The sequence below is a fragment of the Xenopus tropicalis genome, chromosome 5 (genome assembly GCF_000004195.4).
Source record: "Xenopus tropicalis strain Nigerian chromosome 5, UCB_Xtro_10.0, whole genome shotgun sequence".
NCBI lineage: Eukaryota > Metazoa > Chordata > Amphibia > Anura > Pipidae > Xenopus > Xenopus tropicalis.
In genome coordinates this window covers 6,925,661-6,951,950 of record NC_030681.2, presented here as the reverse complement: position 1 = coordinate 6,951,950, position 26,290 = coordinate 6,925,661, and the positions used below count along the sequence as shown (strand labels likewise).

The 26,290-nt window shown below is 46.6% G+C and overlaps 1 protein-coding gene across 1 annotated transcript in view; it reads left to right on the top strand.

The window, feature by feature from the left end:
• capn13 (calpain 13) overlaps window positions 1-23,534 on the top strand; it is a 47,311-nt gene extending 23,777 nt beyond the window's left edge. Inside the window, exons 6-26 of the mRNA NM_001008024.2 lie at window positions 95-269; window positions 1,247-1,321; window positions 2,043-2,128; window positions 5,915-5,989; window positions 6,159-6,319; window positions 7,506-7,660; window positions 9,878-9,889; window positions 10,388-10,590; window positions 11,052-11,120; window positions 11,241-11,309; window positions 11,471-11,539; window positions 12,414-12,456; window positions 13,376-13,438; window positions 14,041-14,098; window positions 14,200-14,270; window positions 14,564-14,632; window positions 15,640-15,718; window positions 16,535-16,651; window positions 17,216-17,271; window positions 21,269-21,320; window positions 22,939-23,534. Coding sequence (NP_001008025.1) covers window positions 95-269; window positions 1,247-1,321; window positions 2,043-2,128; window positions 5,915-5,989; window positions 6,159-6,319; window positions 7,506-7,660; window positions 9,878-9,889; window positions 10,388-10,590; window positions 11,052-11,120; window positions 11,241-11,309; window positions 11,471-11,539; window positions 12,414-12,456; window positions 13,376-13,438; window positions 14,041-14,098; window positions 14,200-14,270; window positions 14,564-14,632; window positions 15,640-15,718; window positions 16,535-16,651; window positions 17,216-17,271; window positions 21,269-21,295 — 1,732 coding nt within the window. The 3' untranslated portion in view covers window positions 21,296-21,320; window positions 22,939-23,534. The remainder of the gene's footprint in view (window positions 1-94; window positions 270-1,246; window positions 1,322-2,042; window positions 2,129-5,914; window positions 5,990-6,158; window positions 6,320-7,505; window positions 7,661-9,877; window positions 9,890-10,387; window positions 10,591-11,051; window positions 11,121-11,240; window positions 11,310-11,470; window positions 11,540-12,413; window positions 12,457-13,375; window positions 13,439-14,040; window positions 14,099-14,199; window positions 14,271-14,563; window positions 14,633-15,639; window positions 15,719-16,534; window positions 16,652-17,215; window positions 17,272-21,268; window positions 21,321-22,938) is intronic.
• The last annotated feature ends 2,756 nt before the right edge of the window (window positions 23,535-26,290 follow it).

Sequence of the window (26,290 nt, the reverse complement as noted above, 5' to 3'; positions counted from 1 at the left end):
TGCGGATACACACCCCCATGTATTGCAGTAGTTGCACTGAATAATGAGCTCCTGGCTCCGCCCATTAACCCATTGTGTCACTGTCTGGCTGCAGGCTGCGGGGCTCGTACCAGAACCTACACTGGGGTTACATTTCGGAGGCGCTGGTGGACTTCTCAGGGGGGGTACTGGTGGAGTTTGATCTGACGAAGCCCCCGCAAGATCTGAGGGACATTGTTATAGCAGCCGCCAAATCAGGGTCCCTCATGGGCAGTAACACTCCTGGCGGTGTAAGTACAGATGTGTCATACATACAGCTTACAGGGGGAGGGGCAGGGAGTCTATAACTCAAGCAGTGGGTGGGGCTAGAATACTCTGATGGCAGCTTACAGGGGTAGGGACAGGGAGTCTATAACTCAAGCAGTGGGTGGGGCTAGAATACTCTGATGGCAGCTTACAGGGGGAGGGGCAGGGAGTCTATAACTCAAGCAGTGGGTGGGGCTAGAATACTCTGATGGCAGCTTACAGGGGGAGGGAGTCTATAACTCAAGCAGTGGGTGGGGCTAGAATACTCTGATGGCAGCTTACAGGGGAAGGGGAAGGGAGTCTGTAACTCAAGCAGTGGGTGGGGCTAGAGTACTCTGATGGCAGCTTACAGGGGGAGGGGCAGGGAGTCTATAACTCAAGCAGTGGGTGGGGCTAGAATACTCTGATGGCAGCTTACAGGGGGAGGGAGTCTATAACTCAAGCAGTGGGTGGGGCTAGAATACTCTGATGGCAGCTTACAGGGGAAGGGGAAGGGAGTCTGTAACTCAAGCAGTGGGTGGGGCTAGAGTACTCTGATGGCAGCTTACAGGGGGAGGGGCAGGGAGTCTATAACTCAAGCAGTGGGTGGGGCTAGAATACTCTGATGGCAGCTTACAGGGGGAGGGAGTCTATAACTCAAGCAGTGGGTGGGGCTAGAATACTCTGATGGCAGCTTACAGGGGAAGGGGAAGGGGAAGGGAGTCTGTAACTCAAGCAGTGGGTGGGGCTAGAGTACTCTGATGGCAGCTTACAGGGGGAGGGGCAGGGAGTCTATAACTCAAGCAGTGGGTGGGGCTAGAATACTCTGATGGCAGCTTACAGGGGGAGGGGCAGGGAGTCTATAACGCAAGCAGTGGGTGGGGCTAGAGTACTCTGATGGAAGCTTACAGGGGGAGGGGCAGGGAGTCTGTAACTCAAAATGCATTCTACCCAATAAAATTGTTCCATTAAATTTGAACAGAAACAATCTGGAAATCCGGAATTACAGAACGGCCTTGTGCAGGGTCATGCCTACACCGTGACTGATGCTACACAGGTAAGGGATTTCCATGGAACTATGTATAAATCCGGTACTGAGCAGTAACCGCAGCCATTGCTTCCCCCAGATGCATTAGTACTGCAGTAATTGGGGTACATGCAATTAGAGGCCCAGCCCTCAGAATTAAACATGGGAACCTAGAGTCTAAGCTGCCCATCATTCTGTAACCGTAGTGACAGCAAAATAGATTGTATGTTGTTGGCAGTGAAAGGGTTAAACTCCAGCTTGCTAGGAATGATGATGAGGACACTTTTTTTTTTTTTTTTAAACTGTGCATGTACTGACACCTACTGGTCATAAGAGAGACTGCAGCCGGCCAGTAAATGTTGGGTTTGGACACGTCTGTTCTGTATTTCCCGGTCGATAATAATACATTTTGCATTGTCCAATGAGCTCAGTTTGTGTAATTCTGCTGATTCTGTGCCAGGCAAAGACATAGGAGGATGCAATGGAAATACAGAGCCACATACACATTGCAGAGCTGGGTTTCAGGGGGTACAATGGCTTGGGATCAATACAAAATAGGGTTCCAGAGAAAGCTGTTGTAGACATGGGAAAGAGCACATATCTGCCCTTGAATTATAATATAGTGATAATGTAGGTCCTTGTGTATTACAGCCCATATAAACCTTTGCCACTGAGGGCAATGTCCAAACCATGGGGCTGAAAGGCCCTGACTTACAGTAAGTGATCCAGTTTGCTTTAATGTGCTTTATAGGTGGAGTACAAGAATGGTACAGAAGATCTGGTCCGTGTTTGGAATCCCTGGGGGAAGGGAGAATGGAACGGACGTTGGAGTGATAAGTAAGGACTGATACATTCTATATGTACAGTTATTCACCTGCTTCAGGCTGAAATCCTGATAGGGGATTTTGGGGGGATTGGGTGGTATTGAGATGGATCAGTAGGGCAAGATGGAGACAGTAGGGCAAGATGGAGACAGTAGAACAAGATGGAGACAGTAGAGCAAAATGGAGACAGTAGGGCAAGATGGAGACAGTAGGGCAAGATGGGTACAGTAGGGCAAGATGGGAACAGTAGGGCAAGATGGGGACAGTAGGGCAAGATGGAGACAGTAGAGCAAGATGGAGACAGTAGGGCAAGATGGGAACAGTAGGGCAAGATGGAGACAGTAGGGCAAGATGGAGACAGTAGGGCAAGATGGAGACAGTAGGGCAAGATGGAGACAGTAGGACAAGATGGAGATAGTAGGCAAGATGGAGACAGTAGAACAAGATGGAGACAGTAGAGCAAAATGGAGACAGTAGGGCAAGATGGAAACAGTAGGGCAAGATGGGAACAGTAGGGCAAGATGGAGACAGTAGGGCAAGATGGGGACAGTAGGGCAAGATGGAGACAGTAGAGCAAGATGGAGACAGTAGGGCAAGATGGAGACACAACAGGATGGAGACAGGAGAATGTGGTGGAGACAGTAGGGCAAGATGGGAACAGTAGGGCAAGATGGAGACAGTAGGGCAAGATGGAGACAGTAGGGCAAGATGGAGACAGTAGGACAAGATGGAGACAGTAGGGCAAGATGGAGACAGTAGGGCAAGATGGAGACAGTAGGGTAAGAGGGAGACAGTAGGGCAAGATGGAGACAGAAGGGCAAGATGGAGACAGTAGGGCAAGATGGAGACAGTAGGGCAAGATGGAGACAGAAGGACAAGATGGAGACAGTAGGGCAAGATGGAGACAGAAGGACAAGAGGGAGACAGTAGGGCAAGATGGAGACAGTAGGGCAAGATGGAGACAGTAGGGCAAGATGGAGACAGAAGGACAAGAGGGAGACAGTAGGGCAAGATGGAGACAGTAGGGCAAGATGGAGACAGTAGGGTAAGAGGGAGACAGTAGGGCAAGATGGAGACAGTAGGGCAAGATGGAGACAGTAGGGCAAGATGGAGACAGTAGGGCAAGATGGGGACAGTAGGGCAAGATGGAGACAGAAGGACAAGATGGGGACAGTAGGGCAAGATGGAGACAGTAGGGCAAGATGGGGACAGTAGGGCAAGATGGAGACAGTAGGGCAAGATGGAGACAGTAGGGCAAGATGGGGACAGTAGGGCAAGATGGAGACAGAAGGACAAGATGGAGACAGTAGGGCAAGATGGGGACAGTAGGACAAGATGGAGACAGTAGGACAAGATGGAGACAGTAGGACAAGATGGAGACAGTAGGGCAAGATGGAGACAGTAGGGCAAGATGGGGACAGTAGGACAAGATGGAGACAGAAGGACAAGATGGAGACAGTAGGGCAAGATGGGGACAGTAGGACAAGATGGAGACAGTAGAACAAGATGGAGACAGTAGGACAAGATGGAGACAGTAGGACAAGATGGAGACAGTAGGGCAAGATGGAGACAGTAGGACAAGATGGGGACAGTAGGACAAGATGGAGACAGTAGAACAAGATGGAGACAGTAGGACAAGATGGAGACAGTGGGGCAAGATGGAGACAGTAGGACAAGATGGGGACAGTAGGACAAGATGGAGACAGTAGAACAAGATGGAGACAGTAGGACAAGATGGAGACAGTAGGACAAGATGGAGACAGTAGGGCAAGATGGAGACAGTAGGGCAAGATGGAGACAGAAGGACAAGATGGAGACAGTAGGGCAAGATGGAGACAGTAGGGCAAGATGGAGACAGTAGGACAAGATGGGGACAGTAGGACAAGATGGAGACAGTAGAACAAGATGGAGACAGTAGGACAAGATGGAGACAGTAGGACAAGATGGAGACAGTAGGGCAAGATGGAGACAGTAGGGCAAGATGGAGACAGTAGGGCAAGATGGAGACAGAAGGACAAGAGGGAGACAGTAGGGCAAGATGGAGACAGTAGGGCAAGATGGAGACAGTAGGGTAAGAGGGAGACAGTAGGGCAAGATGGAGACAGTAGGGCAAGATGGAGACAGTAGGGCAAGATGGAGACAGTAGGGCAAGATGGGGACAGTAGGGCAAGATGGAGACAGAAGGACAAGATGGGGACAGTAGGGCAAGATGGAGACAGTAGGGCAAGATGGGGACAGTAGGGCAAGATGGAGACAGTAGGGCAAGATGGAGACAGTAGGGCAAGATGGGGACAGTAGGGCAAGATGGAGACAGAAGGACAAGATGGAGACAGTAGGGCAAGATGGGGACAGTAGGACAAGATGGAGACAGTAGGACAAGATGGAGACAGTAGGACAAGATGGAGACAGTAGGGCAAGATGGAGACAGTAGGGCAAGATGGGGACAGTAGGACAAGATGGAGACAGAAGGACAAGATGGAGACAGTAGGGCAAGATGGGGACAGTAGGACAAGATGGAGACAGTAGGGCAAGATGGAGACAGTAGGACAAGATGGAGACAGTAGGGCAAGATGGAGACAGTAGGACAAGATGGGGACAGTAGGACAAGATGGAGACAGTAGAACAAGATGGAGACAGTAGGACAAGATGGAGACAGTGGGGCAAGATGGAGACAGTAGGACAAGATGGGGACAGTAGGACAAGATGGAGACAGTAGAACAAGATGGAGACAGTAGGACAAGATGGAGACAGTAGGACAAGATGGAGACAGTAGGGCAAGATGGAGACAGTAGGGCAAGATGGAGACAGAAGGACAAGATGGAGACAGTAGGGCAAGATGGAGACAGTAGGGCAAGATGGAGACAGTAGGACAAGATGGGGACAGTAGGACAAGATGGAGACAGTAGAACAAGATGGAGACAGTAGGACAAGATGGAGACAGTAGGACAAGATGGAGACAGTAGGGCAAGATGGAGACAGTAGGGCAAGATGGAGACAGAAGGACAAGATGGAGACAGTAGGGCAAGATGGAGACAGTAGGGCAAGATGGGGACAGTAGGGCAAGATGGAGACAGTAGGGCAAGATGGGGACAGTAGGGCAAGATGGGGACACAACAGGATGGAGACATTAGGACAAGATGGAGACAAGAGAATGTGGTGGAGACAGTAGGACAAGATAGCAATAAAAAAGAAAGGGGCACAGTGAATACAGTAGGCCACAATATTTACAGCTGGACAAGATGGTGACAGTAGGAAAAGATGAGACTTCAGAGCTAAACTGTAGAGCAACTGTAGGGCTTGATGGCAGCAGTAGGGCATGATTATGGCAGTAGGGTAAGATATTGACTACAGGCAAATATGGCATCAGTACAGTGAGATGGAGACAGCCTGGTGCAGCCTTTATTCAGCCTTTCTAGCATAAACAGGATATTGATCAGGTTGGCCCTAACGTTGGCCCTATACATAGACCAATAGCCTGACTCCAATCTGCCCATTAATGAAATCCTACTCACCCCAACAGTTCTTTAACCGATTGTGCCAGTACAATGTGTCAGTAAATGCGGCTGGAAATATTTTAGAAATAGTGGCCTTTCCAAGAGCTTTCATTATTATTATTATTATTATTATTATTATTATTTTTATTATTATTATTATTATTTTTATTATTATTATTCATTAAAGGAGAAGCAACACCCGTCAGCATCAGTAACACATTGTTAGGGATCTGGGGAATGTTTAACAGATATTTCCATTAACCTCTGTTGTGCCAGTACTCAGCACCGTCCTTTGTTCTTCTCAGTGCTCCTCAGTGGGACCGGGTCAGAGCGGATGTGAGACAAAAGCTAAATGTTCAAAAGAACGACGGAGAATTTTGGTAATTATATAAAACAAGTCATAAAGATGTTTGTTTGATTTGAGAAGCCAAGTCTCCTTCTTATGGCCTCTGGGGGGCGCTGGATCTGATCAACTGAGATAGTTTATTCTGAGCAGAGAAGCCAGGGAGTTACTGACCAGTAAGTCTGACCCATGTCCCGTCCCCATAGGATGTCTTGCCAAGATTTCCTGCAGAATTTCAGCTGTGCGAGTATTTGTAACCACACGCCGGCGTATTTCGACTTCGACAACCCAAAGCGCACTTGGCAGACGCTCACGTATTTCAGCCGTTGGGTGAGAGGGAGCACGGCCGCCGGCTGCAGCTCCAAAGGTATGTCAACTCCTGAAGAAGAACCAAGTTGATCCGAAACATGTTGTGCCGTGATATGCACTAATGAACAGATTTATTTGACTAAAAGTCTCCCAAGTGGACAAAAGTTCTTTGGGGGTGCCAAATAAGGGCTGTGATTGGCTATTTGGTAGCCCCATGGGGCCTGCAGGAGGTTCTTCTTGGAGTAAAACGGTGTGTCTGGGCTTCCAAAACTTGTCTCCAAGCCAGAAATGTCAAAATGGCACCTACTTTGAGCCCCCTGAGCCACTGTTTGGGATCACGGCTTCACAGTATACTACGATTTTTGGGGGAGTGGCAAAACTCAACTGCTGCTTGACGTTTTGAACTACAACTCACTGTTACATACTCAACTGAGGGAAAGAGGTTTAGACATTGTTTACTAGGGTGAGGGGTGGGGGGGTCACGTTGCTAGTGCTGAGACTGCCATTGTGCACTCTGCCCACATAAGTGACCAGGGATGGAATTTTGCTTTGCTAAAGTACCACCCTAAGGCGCCACAGATCTGCCTATTGTGCCACCAAGTCAAATGGATGAACCCATTCCCAGTGACCAGCCTTTATCAGGTTCCAGTAGCTTAGTGCCATCTTTGTACTCAAGTGCCAACTATATGGCTCATCCCTGATACCCCAATGCTGTATTTTGCCTTTGTACTCAGAATATTAATCTAATTAGTGCACTTGAGCCCTTTGTATCTTCTAGAACCTATTCACCCAGACCATAGTGACTGGTAGTACTCTGAGTTCCATAGCAACAAACCCTGCCAGAATAACCGAGGAACCACCAGCTTCCCACTCAGATCACAAGCTCCAACCAAATTGCTGGTTTCAGCCAGTACTTGGTACAACACAGGAACCAACTTTTGTCAGGTTTATTTGAATTTGGTTCAGTCTCCAACCAAGTGATTGCATTTGCCATGAGTTAGAATTAATAGTGATGGGTTGGGCGCAGCCCTAATGAGCATACAGAGAAAATGGCAGGGACTGGGTTGGTTCAAGAGAAGCTCCAGCTGATATCCAGTAAGTGCAGGGGAATCTCCCAGACCAGACCCAAGAGGAGACTTAGAAAATATCTCTATATATATACATATATATATATATACTGTATACAAATACAGGAAAATGGTGCAAATCCTCTTTAATTCCTGTTTCTATTTGGATTGCCCCAGAGGATCTATGGAGGAACCCCCAGTTTGTGATATCGGTGTCAGATTCTGAAGGGATGAAGAGGGGGTACAATGTGACTGTGGCGCTGATGCAGAGCCTGGAGAATGAGCATAAGTACAGCCAGAGATGGATGGGCATCGGCTTTGCACTGTGCAGGGTAAGTAGTAAGTCACGGAGAATGGGGGGGGGTCATAGCAAAGGGCACACTATCAGTTCCTAGAGACCCGAAGGGCACACTATCAGTTCCTAGAGACCTGAAGGGCACACTATCAGTTCCTAGAGACCCGAAGGGCACACTATCAGTTCCTAAAGACCCGAAGGGCACACTATCAGTTCCTAAAGACCCGAAGGGCACACTATCAGTTCCTAAAGACCCGAAGGGCACACTATCAGTTCCTAGAGACCCGAAGGGCACACTATCAGTTCCTAGAGACCCGAAGGGCACACTATCAGTTCCTAGAGACCCGAAGGGCACACTATCAGTTCCTAAAGACCCGAAGGGCACACTATCAGTTCCTAGAGACCCGAAGGGCACACTATCAGTTCCTAGAGACCCGAAGGGCACACTATCAGTTCCTAGAGACCCGAAGGGCACACTATCAGTTCCTAGAGACCCGAAGGGCACACTATCAGTTCCTAGAGACCCGAAGGGCACACTATCAGTTCCTAAAGACCCGAAGGGCACACTATCAGTTCCTAAAGACCCGAAGGGCACACTATCAGTTCCTAAAGACCCGAAGGGCACACTATCAGTTCCTAAAGACCCGAAGGGCACACTATCAGTTCCTAGAGACCTGAAGGGCACACTATCAGTTCCTAGAGACCCGAAGGGCACACTATCAGTTCCTAGAGACCCGAAGGGCACACTATCAGTTCCTAAAGACCCGAAGGGCACACTATCAGTTCCTAAAGACCCGAAGGGCACACTATCAGTTCCTAGAGACCCGACGGGCACACTATCAGTTCCTAAAGACCCGAAAGGCACACTATCAGTTCCTAAAGACCCGAAGGGCACACTATCAGTTCCTAGAGACCCGAAGGGCACACTATCAGTTCCTAGAGACCCGAAGGGCACACTATCAGTTCCTAGAGACCCGAAGGGCACACTATCAGTTCCTAGAGACCCGAAGGGCACACTATCAGTTCCTAGAGACCCGAAGGGCACACTATCAGTTCCTAAAGACCCGAAGGGCACACTATCAGTTCCTAGAGACCCGAAGGGCACACTATCAGTTCCTAAAGACCCGAAGGGCACACTATCAGTTCCTAGAGACCCGAAGGGCACACTATCAGTTCCTAGAGACCCGAAGGGCACACTATCAGTTCCTAGAGACCCGAAGGGCACACTATCAGTTCCTAGAGATCCGAAGGGCACACTATCAGTTCCTAAAGACCCGAAGGGCACACTATCAGTTCCTAGAGACCCGAAGGGCACACTATCAGTTCCTAGAGACCCGAAGGGCACACTATCAGTTCCTAGAGACCCGAAGGGCACACTATTAGTTCCTAAAGACCCGAAGGGCACACTATCAGTTCCTAGAGACCCGAAGGGCACACTATCAGTTCCTAGAGACCCGAAGGGCACACTATCAGTTCCTAGAGACCCGAAGGGCACACTATCAGTTCCTAGAGACCCGAAGGGCACACTATCAGTTCCTAGAGACCCGAAGGGCACACTATCAGTTCCTAGAGACCCGAAGGGCACACTATCAGTTCCTAGAGACCCGAAGGGCACACTATCAGTTCCTAAAGACCCGAAGGGCACACTATCAGTTCCTAAAGACCCGAAGGGCACACTATCAGTTCCTAGAAAAAGTTCTTTCTTTCTCTATCCTTCCTTCCTTCTTTCTCTATATTTCTTTCTTCCCTTATATCTATACCTTTATTTCTTCCTTCCATTTCCCTCTTTATATCTTTCTTATATCATATATAAATTTTTTTTACTTTCTCTTCCTTCTTGCTCACATATCTTTCTTCCTTTATCTCTATACCTTAATTTCTTCCCATCATTTATCTCTTTAGAACATTCTCACTTTCTCTCTATACCATTTCTCTCTTCCTTCCTTCTTTTTCCTTCTTTTATATCTTTCTCACTTTCTATATTTTTCTTCTGTCTGTATCTTTCTCCCTTTGCCTCTACACTTTTCTTCCTTCCATCTTCCTCTCCATATCTTTCTCCCTTCCTAACCTTCTCTCTTTGTAGGAAACCTCAGTCCAATTTCTATCTTACATGTTATATTTTGCATGATAGCCGAGCTTCTGACGCTCTTATTTGATTAATGAAATTAATTGCTATAATATATAAATATTAATGAATGGATTTAGTTGTGTAATCTAGAACATGCAATAATGATGTCTCTTTCCCTTTACACAGGTGGCGTCCATGGTGAGTCTTTTTCTGCTTCTGACGAGAGTAAAGTTATTTATTTATCCCATAATCGGAGCCGTTTAAGACAAGAATCATAGAGACAAATAACTCCGTTTTACACATTACTGTAAATAAAATCATTACCCAGAGTGCATAGAGGTGGGTTTGGAAGTAGAAGCTTTATTTCAGGGTGACATATTGTGTTTTTCTATATTTCCCAGAAGAAAATACAGTACAGCGGGATAAGTAAGAACCTATAAACACATATTTGCTCATTTCAGCCAAAGGAAATTCTATATCCATCCCATAGGAACTCTTGGTAGAAAAATTCATTTTCAAACCTTTATTGATAGAACCCATATAAAGAGATAACAAGGAGAACCTCACGGTATCTGTAAATACAGCCCCTTTGTTTTGTTATATAAAGGTAAATACACAAGTCATTTAGCTGAGGGTTCTTGGGAAACGTTGGGGTTACACTGTTGTAACGGATATGCTATGGGTGCACCTCTGTAGGGGGTGAAGGGCATCTCTCAGCAGAACTATTCCGCCAAACAAGCCATGGACGTCATCAATACGGAGATACAGATCAGCCGAGAAGTCACTCGCTCATTCATGGCTCCCCCCGGGACGTACGTCGTTATCCCCTTCACAGAAAGCAAAGGCCAAGAGTCGGAATTCCTCCTTCGGATCTTCCTGAAGACAAAAGAGATAGACAAGTAAGGCTTTTCCCTTTGGGCGCCAGTCTAGGATAATAAGGATTGGGAACCCTGATGGGGCATTGCAGTCAATACAGTGGCTTCTCTCAGTACAGAGATACAGATGTCCTATCTACAGATCTGTCATGGGGGTTTATTGGTGACCCCATTGGGTAAGGTGGTCTCTGCTGGTTAAAGTCATGCCTACATTGGGGAGTCAATTTCATGTTACGCCAATGGTTCCATTTCCTTCCTGGTTAAATAAAACACAGTTCTCTTGTGCTTAGTGGTGGGGACACCAACATGGCTAATTTGATGGCCCTTACTCTAAATCTGGGCTGTCCAACTGGAAGCCCGTAGACCTCCCTGGGATTTTTGTGACCCCCCCCCCAGTGTGGCTCCATAGACTTTTTAGCATGATATTTCCATGGAATTTGGCTGTTAGTGCTGTTAATTTGATGTCTCTCACCCTGTCATTTTAGATTTCAAGACACTAAAACTGTTCCCAGGGAAGGAAACCAAACATTTTATCCCAGTAATGGCGGATCGAGGTGGGTACCTTGTGTTTCCATACGCACTGTAGCTTGATCCCATTGGTCAGGGGCTGTTTGTTTTCTCTTTATTATAAATTGATGGTAAAAGATATTTGTTTGTCGTGTCTGTCACTTTAGGTACCAAGACCCAAAACCAAAGCCCAGAGATGATAACCAACCTATGTACCCCAATGAAACCAGAGCAAGGTGAGTAAAATACATGCCAGCCAATCAAAGGGTGAGACTTTTTTATCATGGAACCCACTCTGCTCTGTGGCAGGGCACTTACCTGAGCACATAATGACATTTTGCGGAGTTGCCCCTGGCAGCAGCAGTTTTACCCTCCTTTTCCTTTACTTGTATTGCAGGAACCAGAGCAGCAGTTCCCTCCCTAGAGAAGAGAGTCCGTACCAATATGGAAGTGATGGCGGATTAAGGTAATTATTTTATGGATTGATATAAATTGATAATGTTATCCAGAAAGCTGATTCCGTTTCTCTGTAATAATAAAACAGTACCTGTACTTGATCCCAACTAAGATATAATTACCCCTTATTGGGGGCAGAACAGCCCTATTGGGTTTATTTCATGGTTAAATGATTCCCTTTTCTCTGTAATAATAAAACAGTACCTGTACTTGATCCCAACTAAGATATAATTACCCCTTATTGGGGCAGAACAGCCCTATTGGGTTTATTTAATGGTTAAATGATTCCCTTTTCTCTGTAATAATAAAACAGTACCTGTACTTGATCCCAACTAAGATATAATTACCCCTTATTGGGGCAGAACAGCCCTATTGGGTTTATTTCATGGTTAAATGATTCCCTTTTCTCTGTAATAATAAAACAGTACCTGTACTTGATCCCAACTAAGATATAATTACCCCTTATTGGGGCAGAACAGCCCTATTGGGTTTATTTCATGGTTAAATGATTCCCTTTTCTCTGTAATAATAAAACAGTACCTGTACTTGATCCCAACTAAGATATAATTACCCCTTATTGGGGGCAGAACAGCCCTATTGGGTTTATTTAATGGTTAAATGATTCCCTTTTCTCTGTAATAATAAAACAGTACCTGTACTTGATCCCAACTAAGATATAATTACCCCTTATTGGGGCAGAACAGCCCTATTGGGTTTATTTAATGGTTAAATGATTCCCTTTTCTCTGTAATAATAAAACAGTACCTGTACTTGATCCCAACTAAGATATAATTACCCCTTATTGGGGCAGAACAGCCCTATAGATAACTGATACAGACAGACAGACTCTATATCATTTGTATAAACTCTATTGTGTTTTTCAGTGACTTTAGCTCCTCCCTCAGTATGAACTCCCAGATACCAAAGGTAAATCCGTGTTTTTGGTTATTCAGTGTAACATGTTTAACCCTATCTTGGCTAGTATTTGCCAATGCCGGGCTACTGGGTATGAGCTCGGACACATGTGACTCGCAGGATAGGCCTTAGCGCATGGGAAGAAATGCGCTTATGGGATGTTGCTGAACTGCAACTAGAACGTGATTTATTGTTGAAATACACAGCAGATCCCTATAGAGCCATTATATTATATATAAGATTCTCCCGGCCAATCCAAATCCCAATCCTTAATATCATGTGACTTTTTTTAGAATTCACATTTGGTTCATTATTCGGCCGAATCTTTCAAAACGATTCGAGGTTCGGCCGAATCCCAAATTAGTGATTTCAGCGAGTCCCTAATTTAAAGGGACCTTGCGAGTGTGTATGGGATAAACTTCCAATTGGTGGATAACCCCCAGGGACCTTGCGAGTGTGTATGGGATAAACTTCCTATTGGTGGATAACCCCCAGGGACCTTGCGAGTGTGTATGGGATAAACTTCCTATTGGTGGATAACCCCCAGGGACCTTGCGAGTGTGTATGGGATAAACTTCCTATTGGTGGATAACCCCCAGGGACCTTGCGAGTGTGTATGGGATAAACTTCCTATTGGTGGATAACCCCCAGGGACCTTGCGAGTGTGTATCGGATAAACTTCCTATTGGTGGATAACCCCCAGGGACCTTGCGAGTGTGTATGGGATAAACTTCCTATTGGTGGATAACCCCCAGGGACCTTGCGAGTATGTATGGGATAACTTCCTATTGGTGGATAACCCCCAGGGACCTTGCGAGTATGTATGGGATAACTTCCTATTGGTGGATAACCCCCAGGGACCTTGCAAGTGTGTATGGGATAAACTTCCTATTGGTGGATAACCCCCCATGTCATTGTCCCGCCCCCCCAGGCTGTGCTGAAGAAATACCAAGATGACAACTATGAAATGGTCTTTACCCGTTACTGTAACAAGGTAAAAAAACTAATACTTTTTTTTAATTAAATGTATTTATAAAGCTGTGCAGTGATATTGGTACTTACCAATTAGTAATTGGTACGGGGGAACATTAATGATGTGCTATTTACCCTAGTACCCAGTGCAGCCCCCCAATGGGGCACAAGTGGTAACACCCAGTCATTAATAACATTGTGGGGGTCATTTATAACTGGGCAAATTTACACCTGGGCAGCCAATCAGGTATTTGCTTTTACTGCTCAACCAGCAACTGGATGAAAAAGGCTAATCGCTGATTGGTTGCTATGAGGTTACTGCCCCGCTGCAATTTTGCCCCGTCATTATAAATGACGCCCTATGGTTTTTATGCCTAGTGCTTTGCACTGGGGTATATTGGAGAATTAACCCTTTCAACTCCCAGGTTAATTATATCACTTAGCAGAAGCCTATAAAAGTTATTTTTATCCCAATAAGTGATTAAAGGACACATTCATCACGGTTTGGCCTAGACGTGGGGGTAAAATCTATAACAAAACTACCCACAAGCTGCTCATTTCCCATTGGGTCTCTGTGCCTTTCATTATCAGCCAATAAGATACCGGTTTTGTGTTGTTTATCAGAGCTCGGAATTATACGCAGAACAGCTACAGCGACTCCTGAATGAGGTGATCATTAAAGGTAAGTGCGAATAAGGGAATGAGATTTTTTTGTTGTTTTTGGGCAGAGTTGCCCTTTAAAATGAAGTAGCGCTGTTTAAGGCGGAACCTTCTCATTTACAGATCAGACATTCGCCGGCGGCAGAGGAGACTTCACCTTGGACGCCTGCCGCGGGATCCTGATGCTGATGGATGTATCTTTCTTAATGAAATGCCCATCTGTCAGGGCGGCTCGTTGGCAGTCGCTGCTCGTTAGGGGGAAAGACAAAGCGATGGAGTTCATTAAGAGGCCGTAATACTTACGTTCCAATAATAACGTCCATTGGCTTTTGTAATATGAGTGCGGTTGGGTGGGACGCTAACGCTAACACATACTGGGGCTCATTTATCAACACTGGGCAAATTTGCCCGTGGGCAGTAACCCATAGCAACCAGTGATTGGCTTTTTTCAGCCGTGGATACCTATGACCTTAACAAATACACACAGCTAAATGCCAACGGGAGGCTCAGTCTGCAAGAATTTGGGCGCCTTTGGAAACGACTCAATATGTGTAAGGTACGTCAAGGTTTTATTGGCCAGCTTCTCCACCTTGCCCCGCCCATTGGGAACCAGCCATGTCAGCACGGGGGGGGGGGATGTTTGTGTGATTTGTTGCCTGCAGTGCCCACTGATATCCAGGCCTCTCCTTCTGTTGCCTCCTACTCATGGTGGGTCCCTTCTTCCTTATTGGTGGGACCTGGCTTGGGTATTGTTAGGGCTGCAACGGAATATCGGGGATCCCCACATTGCATTGATTTCTACATTTGTGTCAGGGGATCTGGTCTATTTTTGCAACATGGGTTCTGGTTCTCCTGGCACAAACTGTGGGGATCCCTAATGTTCCATGCCAGCCCTAATAATAACCAAGCCAGCACCCACCAAGGAGGAGGAAGGGACCCACCAAGAAGGAAGACGGGACCAACCAAGAAGGAAGAAGGGACCCACCAAGAAGGAAGAAGGGACCCACCGAGAAGGAAGAAGGGACCCACCAAGAAGGATGAAGGGACCCAACAAGAAGGAAGAAGGGACCCATAAAGAAGGAATAAGGGACCCACCAAGAAGGAAGAAGGGACCCACCAAGAAGGAAGAAGGGACCCACCAAGAAGGAAGAAGGGACCCACCAAGAAGGAAGAAGGGACCCACAAAGAAGGAAGAAGGGACCCATCGAGAAGGAAGAAGGGACCCACCAAGAAGGAAGAAGGGACCCACCAAGAAGGAAGAAGGGACCCACCAAGAAGGAAAAAGGGACCCACCAAGAAGGAAGAAGGGATCCACCAAGAAGGAAAAAGGGATCCACCAAGAAGGAAAAAGGGATCCACCAAGAAGGAAGAAGGGACCCACCAAGAAGGAAAAAGGGACCCACTGAGAAGGAAGAAGGGACCCACCAAGTAGTAGGCAGACAGAAGGAGGCCTGGATATCAGTGGGCACTGCCGGCTGCTTCAGTTAATGCCATAAAGCAGGATTAGCAGTTCTTGCCAGGCTTGAGTTCATATGGTTCATGAGATGTCTCTGTATTTGGCAGGACATGTTCAGATCAATAGACGGGAACCAGACAGGATTCATTGACGCCTCCGGTTTGAAGAAAGCAGTTCAACTTGCAGGTACATTGTGTAGTGAGTAAGTGTTAGAGTGTGTAGTGAGTAAGAGTTGGAGTGTGTAGTGAGTAAGAGTTGGAGTGTGTAGTGAGTAAGAGTTGGAGTGTGTAGTGAGTAAGAGTTGGAGTGTGTAGTGAGTAAGTGTTGGAGTGTGTAGTGAGTAAGAGTTGGAGTGTGTAGTGAGTAAGAGTTGGAGTGTGTAGTGAGTAAGAGTTGGAGTGTGTAGCGAGTAAGAGTTGGAGTGTGTAGTGAGTAAGAGTTGGAGTGTGTAGTGAGTAAGAGTTGGAGTGTGTAGTGAGTAAGAGTTGGAGTGTGTAGTGAGTAAGAGTTGGAGTAGGATCCCAGGCAGACGGAATAGGGAGGGTCTTTGGGTCAAGTTCCCCCCTTTACACTAACATCTAGTCCATAACAAGGTTCCAGTTACACCTGAACATCACGGTATCAGCCCTAGTTCCAAGGGACCTGTGACACCCAATGGGTGCCCCCACCCAAACCCCATCCAAATCCCACTCTTATTTAGCCTAAAGTTGGGTCTCCAGGAGATTCCAAAGGAAATAGACATTATACCCACTAAGCGGCTTTGATAGTCCCAGTGGAACGATGGGGCCGAGAAATGAGGGATTCAAGCCGACACTGCAATAAAGACCAGTTAGATATTTCCAGTAAGAGCCCTGGGGGGGGCAGTAAGTCAGGGGGGCAGATTTATAATGCAGTGTATATGCCATAATACATAGGCCCCAGAGAGTTGTGGGATCTGATTGGCTCATACACACAGTAGGTACCTGTGACTGTATCTCAGTGCCCAATCCTTCCCCCCCGCAGGGCTGCCAATCAGCAACGCTCTTATTAACGTCATGGTGCTGAGATACGCCAACTCCTCGGAAAAACTCAGCTTTGCCGATTTCGTTTGCTGCATGATCCGCCTGGAAACCGTAACCAGTACGTTCTTTTACTCCTACTCGGTCTGTTACCTATATTATATTCTGAGACAATTTGCAATTGGTCTTCATTTTTAATTATTTGTAGTTTATTTAGTGTATTAAGTTATTTCATTTTCAGTTCAGCAGTCCTCCAGTTTCGTGTTTCAGCAGCTATTTGGTTGCTAGGGTCCAAGTTACCGTAGCAACCAGGGAGTGGTTTGGATGAGAGGCTGGTATATGAATAGAGGAGGGGCTGAAAGAAAGATAAGGAATAAAAAGTAACAATAACAATAAAACTGGAGCCTCACAGAGCAATAGGGTTTGGCTGCCGGGGTCAGTGACCCCCATTTGAAAGCTGCAAAGAGTTATGAGAAGGCAAATAATTCAAAAACTATAAAAAAATAAAATAAAGGGGAACCTTTAGAGGAGAGACCTCTTATCCAGAGAACCCCAGTCTCGGAGCATTCTGGTTAACAGGTCCTGTAGCTGCAGTTAAAGCCCAGTTTGTGCCGATGCACCTAGATAAACAACCCCTTTCCTGCATTTGTGTATGAGGTCGTCAATATCTTTTTCCTATTTTCAGAGGTATTTAAGAACCTATCAAAGGACGGCAGAGGGGTTTATCTGAGTGGAGAAGAGGTAAGTAGGCCGGTTGTACTATCATATGATTGGCTCCCCTTCATTATCTGCCCGCCCACGGCCATCAGCAACAATAGGGGAAATATGGTCAATGGTGGTTGGTTGTAGGGTTAGAGACCATCAGTAGGGAAGGTACCAGTAGGGAAGGTACCAGTAGGGAAGGTACCAGTAGGTAAGGTACCAGTAGGGAAGGTACCAGTAGGGAAGGAACCAGTAGGGAAGGTATCAGTAGGGAAGGTACCAGTAGGGAAGGTACCAGTAGGTAAGGTACCAGTAGGGAAGGTACCAGTAGGGAAGGAACCAGTAGGGAAGGTACCAGTAGGGAAGGTACCAGTAGGGAAGGAACCAGTAGGGAAGGTACCAGTAGGGAAGGTACCAGTAGGGAAGGAACCAGTAGGGAAGGTACCAGTAGGTAAGGTACCAGTAGGGAAGGTACCAGTAGGGAAGGTACCAGTAGGGAAGGTACCAGTAGGGAAGGTACCAGTAGGGAAGGAACCAGTAGGGAAGGTACCAGTAGGTAAGGTACCAGTAGGGAAGGTACCAGTAGGGAAGGTACCAGTAGGGAAGGTACCAGTAGGGAAGGAACCAGTAGGGAAGGTACCAGTAGGGAAGGTACCAGTAGGGAAGGTACCAGTAGGGAAGGTACCAGTAGGGAAGGTACCAGTAGGGAAGGTACCAGTAGGGAAGGAACCAGTAGGGAAGGTACCAGTAGGGAAGGTACCAGTAGGGAAGGTACCAGCAGAGAAGGTACCAGTACGGAAGGAACCAGCAGAGAAGGAACCAGTAGGGAAGGAACCAGTAGGGAAGGTACCAGTAGGGAAGGTACCAGTAGAGAAGGTACCAGTAGGGAAGGTACCAGTAGGGAAGGTACCAGCAGGGAAGGTACCAGCAGGGAAGGTACCAGTAGGGAAGGTACCAGTAGGGAAGGTACCAGCAGGGAAGGTACCAGCAGGGAAGGTACCAGTAGGGAAGGTATCAGTAGGAAAGGTACCAGTAGGGAAGGTACCAGTAGGGAAGGTACCAGTAGGGAAGGTACCAGCAGGGAAGGTACCAGCAGGGAAGGAACCAGCAGGGAAGGTACCAGTAGGGAAGGTACCAGTAGGGAAGGTACCAGTAGGGAAGGAACCAGTAGGGAAGGTACCAGTAGGGAAGGTACCAGTAGGGAAGGTATCAGTAGGGAAGGAACCAGTAGGGAAGGTACCAGTAGGGAAGGAACCAATAGGGAAGGTACCAGTAGAGAAGGTACCAGTAGGGAAGGTACCAGTAGGGAAGGAACCAGTAGGGAAGGAACCAGTAGGGAAGGTACCAGTAGAGAAGGTACCAGTAGGGAAGGTACCAGTAGGGAAGGTACCAGTAGGGAAGGTACCAGCAGGGAAGGTACCAGCAGGGAAGGTACCAGTAGGGAAGGTACCAGTAGGGAAGGTACCAGCAGGGAAGGTACCAGCAGGGAAGGAACCAGCAGGGAAGGTACCAGTAGGGAAGGTACCAGTAGGGAAGGTACCAGTAGGGAAGGAACCAGTAGGGAAGGTACCAGTAGGGAAGGTACCAGTAGGGAAGGTACCAGTAGGGAAGGTATCAGTAGGGAAGGAACCAGTAGGGAAGGTATCAGTAGGGAAGGAACCAGTAGGGAAGGTACCAGTAGGGAAGGTACCAGTAGGGAAGGTATCAGTAGGGAAGGAACCAGTAGGGAAGGTACCAGTAGGGAAGGAACCAATAGGGAAGGTACCAGTAGAGAAGGTACCAGTAGGGAAGGTACCAGTAGGGAAGGAACCAGTAGGGAAGGAACCAGTAGGGAAGGTACCAGTAGAGAAGGTACCAGTAGGGAAGGTACCAGCAGGGAAGGTACCAGCAGGGAAGGAACCAGTAGGGAAGGTACCAGTAGGTAAGGTACCAGTAGGGAAGGTACCAGTAGGGAAGGTACCAGTAGGGAGGGTACCAGTAGGGAAGGTACCAGTAGGGAAGGTACCAGTAGGGAAGGAACCAGTAGGGAAGGTACCAGTAGGGAAGGTACCAGTAGGGAAGGTACCAGCAGAGAAGGTACCAGTACGGAAGGAACCAGCAGAGAAGGAACCAGTAGGGAAGGAACCAGTAGGGAAGGTACCAGTAGGGAAGGTACCAGTAGAGAAGGTACCAGTAGGGAAGGTACCAGTAGGGAAGGTACCAGCAGGGAAGGAACCAGCAGGGAAGGTACCAGTAGGGAAGGAACCAGTAGGGAAGGTACCAGCAGGGAAGGAACCAGCAGGGAAGGTACCAGTAGGGAAGGTACCAGCAGGGAAGGAACCAGCAGGGAAGGTACCAGTAGGGAAGGTACCAGTAGGGAAGGTACCAGTAGGGACGGTACCAGTAGGGAAGGAACCAGTAGGGAAGGAACCAGTAGGGAAGGTACCAGTAGGGAAGGTACCAGTAGGGAAGGAACCAGTAGGGAAGGTATCAGTAGGGAAGGAACCAGTAGGGAAGGTACCAGTAGGGAAGGTACCAGTAGGGAAGGTATCAGTAGGGAAGGAACCAGTAGGGAAGGTACCAGTAGGGAAGGAACCAATAGGGAAGGTACCAGTAGAGAAGGTACCAGTAGGGAAGGTACCAGTAGGGAAGGAACCAGTAGGGAAGGAACCAGTAGGGAAGGTACCAGTAGAGAAGGTACCAGTAGGGAAGGTACCAGCAGGGAAGGTACCAGCAGGGAAGGAACCAGCAGGGAAGGTACCAGTAGGGAAGGAACCAATAGGGAAGGTACCAGTAGAGAAGGTACCAGTAGGGAAGGTACCAGTAGGGAAGGAACCAGTAGGGAAGGAACTAGTAGGGAAGGTACCAGTAGGGAAGGTACCAGCAGGGAAGGAACCAGTAGGGAAGGTACCAGTAGGGAAGGAACCAATAGGGAAGGTACCAGTAGAGAAGGTACCAGTAGGGAAGGTACCAGTAGGGAAGGAACCAGTAGGGAAGGTACCAGCAGAGAAGGTACCAGTAGGGAAGGTACCAGCAGGGAAGGAACCAGTAGGGAAGGTACCAGTAGGGAAGGAACCAGTAGGGAAGGTACCAGTAGAGAAGGTACCAGTAGGGAAGGTACCAGTAGGGAAGGAACCAGTAGGGAAGGAACTAGTAGGGAAGGTACCAGTAGGGAAGGTACCAGTAGGGAAGGTACCAGTAGGGAAGGTACCAGTAGGGAAGGTACCAGTAGGGAAGGAACCAGTAGGGAAAGTACCAGCAGGGAAGGAACCAGTAGGGAAGGTACCAGTAGGGAAGGTACCAGTAGGGAAGGAACCAGTAGGGAAGGTACCAGCAGGGAAGGTACCAGTAGGGAAGGTACCAGTAGGGAAGGAACCAGTAGGGAAAGTACCAGCAGGGAAGGAACCAGTAGGGAAGGTACCAGTAGGGAAGGTACCAGTAGGGAAGGAACCAGTAGGGAAGGTACCAGCAGGGAAGGTACCAGTAGGGAAGGTACCAGCAGGGAAGGAACCAGTAGGGAAGGAACCAGTAGGGAAGGTACCAGTAGGGAAGGAACCAGCAGGGAAGGTACCAGCAGGGAAGGTACCAGTAGAGAAGGAACCAGTAGGGAAGGAACCAGCAGGGAAGGTACCAGCAGGGAAGGTACCAGTAGGGAAGGAACCAGTAGGAAAGGTACCAGTAGAGAAGGAACCAGTAGGGAAGGTACCAGCAGGGAAGGTACCAGCAGGGAAGGTATCAGTAGGGAAGGAACCAGTAGGAAAGGTACCAGTAGAGAAGGTACCAGTAGAGAAGGTACCAGTAGGGAAGGTACCAGCCTTTTTTCTTCCACCTACCAGGGCACAGGGTACTACTGATAAAGAGACTAATAGGCTTAAAGCACTTTTGTAGGGAGGCTTATGGGTTTATTTTTTTTTTTTTTTAGAAAATAAGTGAAAAAATATTGAAATTCCCATTGTAGCGTTACTGCCCCATACAGAGAACCCAGCAGAACTGTGGGAATTGTTCTGATTCATTTCCTCAGATTATTATTGATTCTTACCCATTTCTTGTGTTCCAGTGGATGCAGATAATAATGTCCAGCTGAAGCCAATCAGCGCCTCTTGGTGCCGGTAAGTGAATGTCGGACCTCAGGAACGGGTTTGTACAGATCCCAGGGGCCCCTCCCTTCAGGGCCACTTATGTCTAGTGACGAGCGAATCGTGGTCGAGTCAAAATAGGTGAAGTCACGTCAAAAAAATTTTGCTTTTGCGGGAAAATTTGCCTTTTTTGACACCTATTTTGACCGCGCCTTTCTTAGAGAAGACCACAAATTTTCACGGTAAAATTTCAAAGTTTGCGAAACTGTGAAAAAATTTCCAACCCAGCGAGAAAATTGTGAGACGCGAAAGGGCCCATCCCTTTGGGGCCACTTATGTCTAGTGATGAGCAACCGCGTCTTTCTTAGAGAAGACCACAAATTCTCATGGTGAAATTTCACAGAAGTTTGGTGGAACAATTTGCCAATGGTGAAATGCAGAATTTTGCTGCAGAATTTTATCTAGTGATGAGCAAATCTGTCCTGTTTTGCTTCACTGGAAAACTGCGAAACGCAAAAGGGCCCATCTCTTTGGGGCCACTTATGTCTAGTGAAGAGCGAATCGAGTCAAAATAGGCTCAGTCACGTCATAAAACGGTGTGACTCCCATGTTTCGCGAATTTTCCCGCAAAGCAAAATGTCACACCTTTTTTTGACGTGACTGAGCCTATTTTGACTCAACCGTGTCTTTCTTAGAGAAGACCGCAAATTTTCACGGTGAAATTTCACAGATATTTCGTAAAACAATTCGCCAATGGCAAAATGCGCAATTTTGCTGCCGAATTTTGTCTAACGATGAGCAAATCTGTCCTGACCTAAAAATGTGCGAAACTGTGAAAAAATTTCCAAAACGACAAGAAAATTGTGAAATGCGAAAGGTCCAATCCTTTTGGGGCCACTTATGTCTAGTGATGAGCAACCACGTCTTTCTTAGAGAAGACCACAAATTCTCATGGTGAAATTTCACAGAAGTTTCGTGAAACAATTCGGCAATGCCGAAATGCGGAATTTTGCTGCGGAATTCTGTCTGGTGATGAGCAAATCTGTCCTGTTTTGCTTCACTGGAAAACTGTGAAACGAGAAAGGGCCCATCCTTTTGGGGCCACTTATGTCTAGGGATGAGCGAATCACGGTCGAGTCAAAATAGGTGCAGTCACGTCAAAAAAAGGCGGGACACCCGCATTTTCGGGAATTTCCCCGCAAAACATGCCGTTTTGCTTTGCGGGAAAATTTGCGAAACGTGGGTGTCCCGCCTTTTTTTGATGTGACTGCACCTATTGTGACTCGCCCACGAATTTTGCTGCAGAATTTTCTCTAGGAATGAACTTGCGAAATGCGACTTTTTTGACACACCGCTTTTTTGGTTGTACCGTGATTTTTTTTCCCCTGCCTGTTTCGCAAAATAACCCACCAATTGCGAAACGCGCAAATTCGCCGTGAATCCATGCCTGCTGAAAAATGTCACTCTCACTAGATATGCCTATAAAATCCAGCCTTTTGCCTCTGGGCACCGTGGGGCTCATTCTAACCTATCACTGCGCAATTATTCTCTAGTCGTTTGCTGCACCAATGAGCATTCTCTAAATATTTCACTGGACTCGCGTTTTATGCTTTTTTTTCAAAAACGATATTTTTTTCTATTTATCTTATAGGAAAGAGTCACCGCAAATGAAGAGACATCGACAATCTTTTTGGTGTGGTCCCGGGAGAGAGTGTTGGGCAGAGACAGCAGAGCCGCGGCGGCATAACAATGAGCCACCTGAGCGCTCTAACTGCGGGGTACCGCTTTCCCAAGTTGGGGGGATATCTATTCCGGACTTTATCGCCGTTATGCCGAAACCCAAAAACTCACATAATGGCGAAGTGAGACTTTTCAGGAACATTTTGGGGATATTTGTCCCCCTTTATCTGTGCCGGGTCAGGATCGAACATGACAATTATAGTTGGGTTTAGGGTTGCAGGGCGGGGAGGCGGGGCAAGATGCCACAGGGGCGGGGCTATGACACATTGATCAGCGATTGGCCAATAGCAGCGTCAATCTTCGAGAATCCTACCTGGTTTTCCAAATTGGGCACGTGGCAACCCTAGTTGGGCTCCTAATACCCCACAGTGCGACTTGTTGGCCCTTTATCCGCACAACTGCACTAGGAATGTACATTTCAGGGGAAATCAGCAGGTTTTACACACATTTTTATACTTAATTAACTGTAAACTAGAAATTCAACCAATAAACTTTGCCTCTATATGGTCTCGGTATCAGTCGTGGGTCTCTCTGCCATGTTTTATTTACGTAGGGCAGGGCCGTGGGCCGGATGTGGCCCCCCCCCAAAGGATTTTTATGTCCCCCAGTCTGCTCGGAGCTTCCATAGACTTTACTGTATGATATCATTTTAATGAAACCCCTCGAACCGCCTGTATGAGAAATAATCGGCCCACCACACATAATAAGTTGGTCGGCACTGACGCAGGGAATGACCCCCTATTTCAGGGCAAAGCAACTCATATTTGCTGCAGTATTACCTTCTGCCAGCAGATGGCAGCGTTAATCAGTTCTAATCAGATTCTGTAATAACTGGTGCACATACACAACAAGCAATTTTGAGAAAAAGCCAATTTTTTTTTCACTTGTAGATATTTTCGAGATTGACGAATGGGTTTTCACCAGTACTTGATTTTTCCAATATTGTTTCTTGAGTTTTTCGAAAATAACTCCCATAATTGGTCATTTATTAATGTTTGACTTTTTTCGCCAAAAAAAAAACAAAAAACATCAGTACTGTTGAGTCCAATGGAGGCTTAGAATAGTCAGAGACAGTCTGTCCTAGATACATTTTCAAGGGGAAGTTCATCCTATCATTGGTTTCTATTTCACCCAGTTTCAAGGGGAAGTTCATCCTATCATTGGTTTCTATTTCACCCAGTTTCAAGGGGAAGTTCATCCTATCATTGGTTTCTATTTCACCCAGTTTCAAGGGGAAGTTCATCCTATCACTGGTTTCTATTTCACCCAGTTTCAAGGGGAAGTTCATCCTATCATTGGTTTCTATTTCACCCAGTTTCAAGGGGAAGTTAATCCCATCATTGGTTTCTATTTCACCCAGTTTCAAGGGGAAGTTCATCCTATCATTGGTTTCTATTTCACCCAGTTTCAAGGGGAAGTTCATCCTATCATTGGTTTCTATTTCACCCAGTTTCAAGGGGAAGTTCATCCTATCATTGGTTTCTATTTCACCCAGTTTCAAGGGAAGTTCATCCTATCATTGGTTTCTATTTCACCCAGTTTCAAGGGGAAGTTCATCCTATCATTGGTTTCTATTTCACCCAGTTTCAAGGGGAAGTTCATCCTATCATTGGTTTCTATTTCACCCAGTTTCAAGGGGAAGTTCATCCTATCATTGGTTTCTATTTCACCCAGTTTCAAGGGGAAGTTCATCCCATCACTGGTTTCTATTTCACCCAGTTTCAAGGGGAAGTTCATCCCATCACTGGTTTCTATTTCACCCAGTTTCAAGTGGAAGTTCATCCCATCACTGTTTCTATTTCACCCAGTTTCAAGGGGAAGTTCATCCCATCACTGGTTTCTATTTCACCCAGTTTCAAGGGGAAGTTCATCCTCATTGGTTCTATTCACCAGTTTCAAGGGAAGTTAATCCATCATTGTTCTATTTCACCCAGTTTCAAGGGGAAGTTCATCCTATCATTGGTTTCTATTTCACCCAGTTTCAAGGGGAAGTTCATCCTATCATTGGTTTCTATTTCACCCAGTTTCAAGGGGAAGTTCATCCTATCATTGGTTTCTATTTCACCCAGTTTCAAGGGGAAGTTCATCCTATCATTGGTTTCTATTTCACCCAGTTTCAAGGGAAGTTCATCCTATCATTGGTTTCTATTTCACCCAGTTTCAAGGGGAAGTTCATCCTATCATTGGTTTCTATTTCACCCAGTTTCAAGGGGAAGTTCATCCTATCATTGGTTTCTATTTCACCCAGTTTCAAGGGGAAGTTCATCCTATCATTGGTTTCTATTTCACCCAGTTTCAAGGGGAAGTTCATCCTATCATTGGTTTCTATTTCACCCAGTTTCAAGGGGAAGTTCATCCTATCATTGGTTTCTATTTCACCCAGTTTCAAGGGGAAGTTCATCCTATCATTGGTTTCTATTTCACCCAGTTTCAAGGGGAAGTTATCCTATCATTGGTTTCTATTTCACCCAGTTTCAAGGGAAGTTAATCCTATCATTGGTTTCTATTTCACCCAGTTTCAAGGGGAAGTTCATCCTATCATTGGTTTCTATTTCACCCAGTTTCAAGGGGAAGTTCATCCTATCATTGGTTTCTATTTCACCCAGTTTCAAGGGGAAGTTCATCCTATCATTGGTTTCTATTTCACCCAGTTTCAAGGGGAAGTTCATCCTATCATTGGTTCTATTTCACCCAGTTTCAAGGGGAAGTTCATCCTATCATTGGTTTCTATTTCACCCAGTTTCAAGGGGAAGTTCATCCTATCATGGTTATTCACCCAGTTCAGGAAGTTCATCTATCATTGGTTTCTATTTCACCCAGTTTCAAGGGGAAGTTCATCCCATCACTGGTTTCTATTTCACCCAGTTTCAAGGGGAAGTTCATCCCATCACTGGTTTCTATTTCACCCAGTTTCAAGTGGAAGTTCATCCCATCACTGGTTTCTATTTCACCCAGTTTCAAGGGGAAGTTCATCCCATCACTGGTTTCTATTTCACCCAGTTTCAAGGGGAAGTTCATCCTATCATTGGTTTCTATTTCACCCAGTTTCAAGGGGAAGTTAATCCCATCATTGGTTTCTATTTCACCCAGTTTCAAGGGGAAGTTCATCCTATCATTGGTTTCTATTTCACCCAGTTTCAAGGGGAAGTTCATCCTATTCCATTGGTTTCTATTTCACCAGTTTCAAGGGAAGTTCATCCTATCATTGGTTTCTATTTCACCCAGTTTCAAGGGGAAGTTCATCCTATCATTGGTTTCTATTT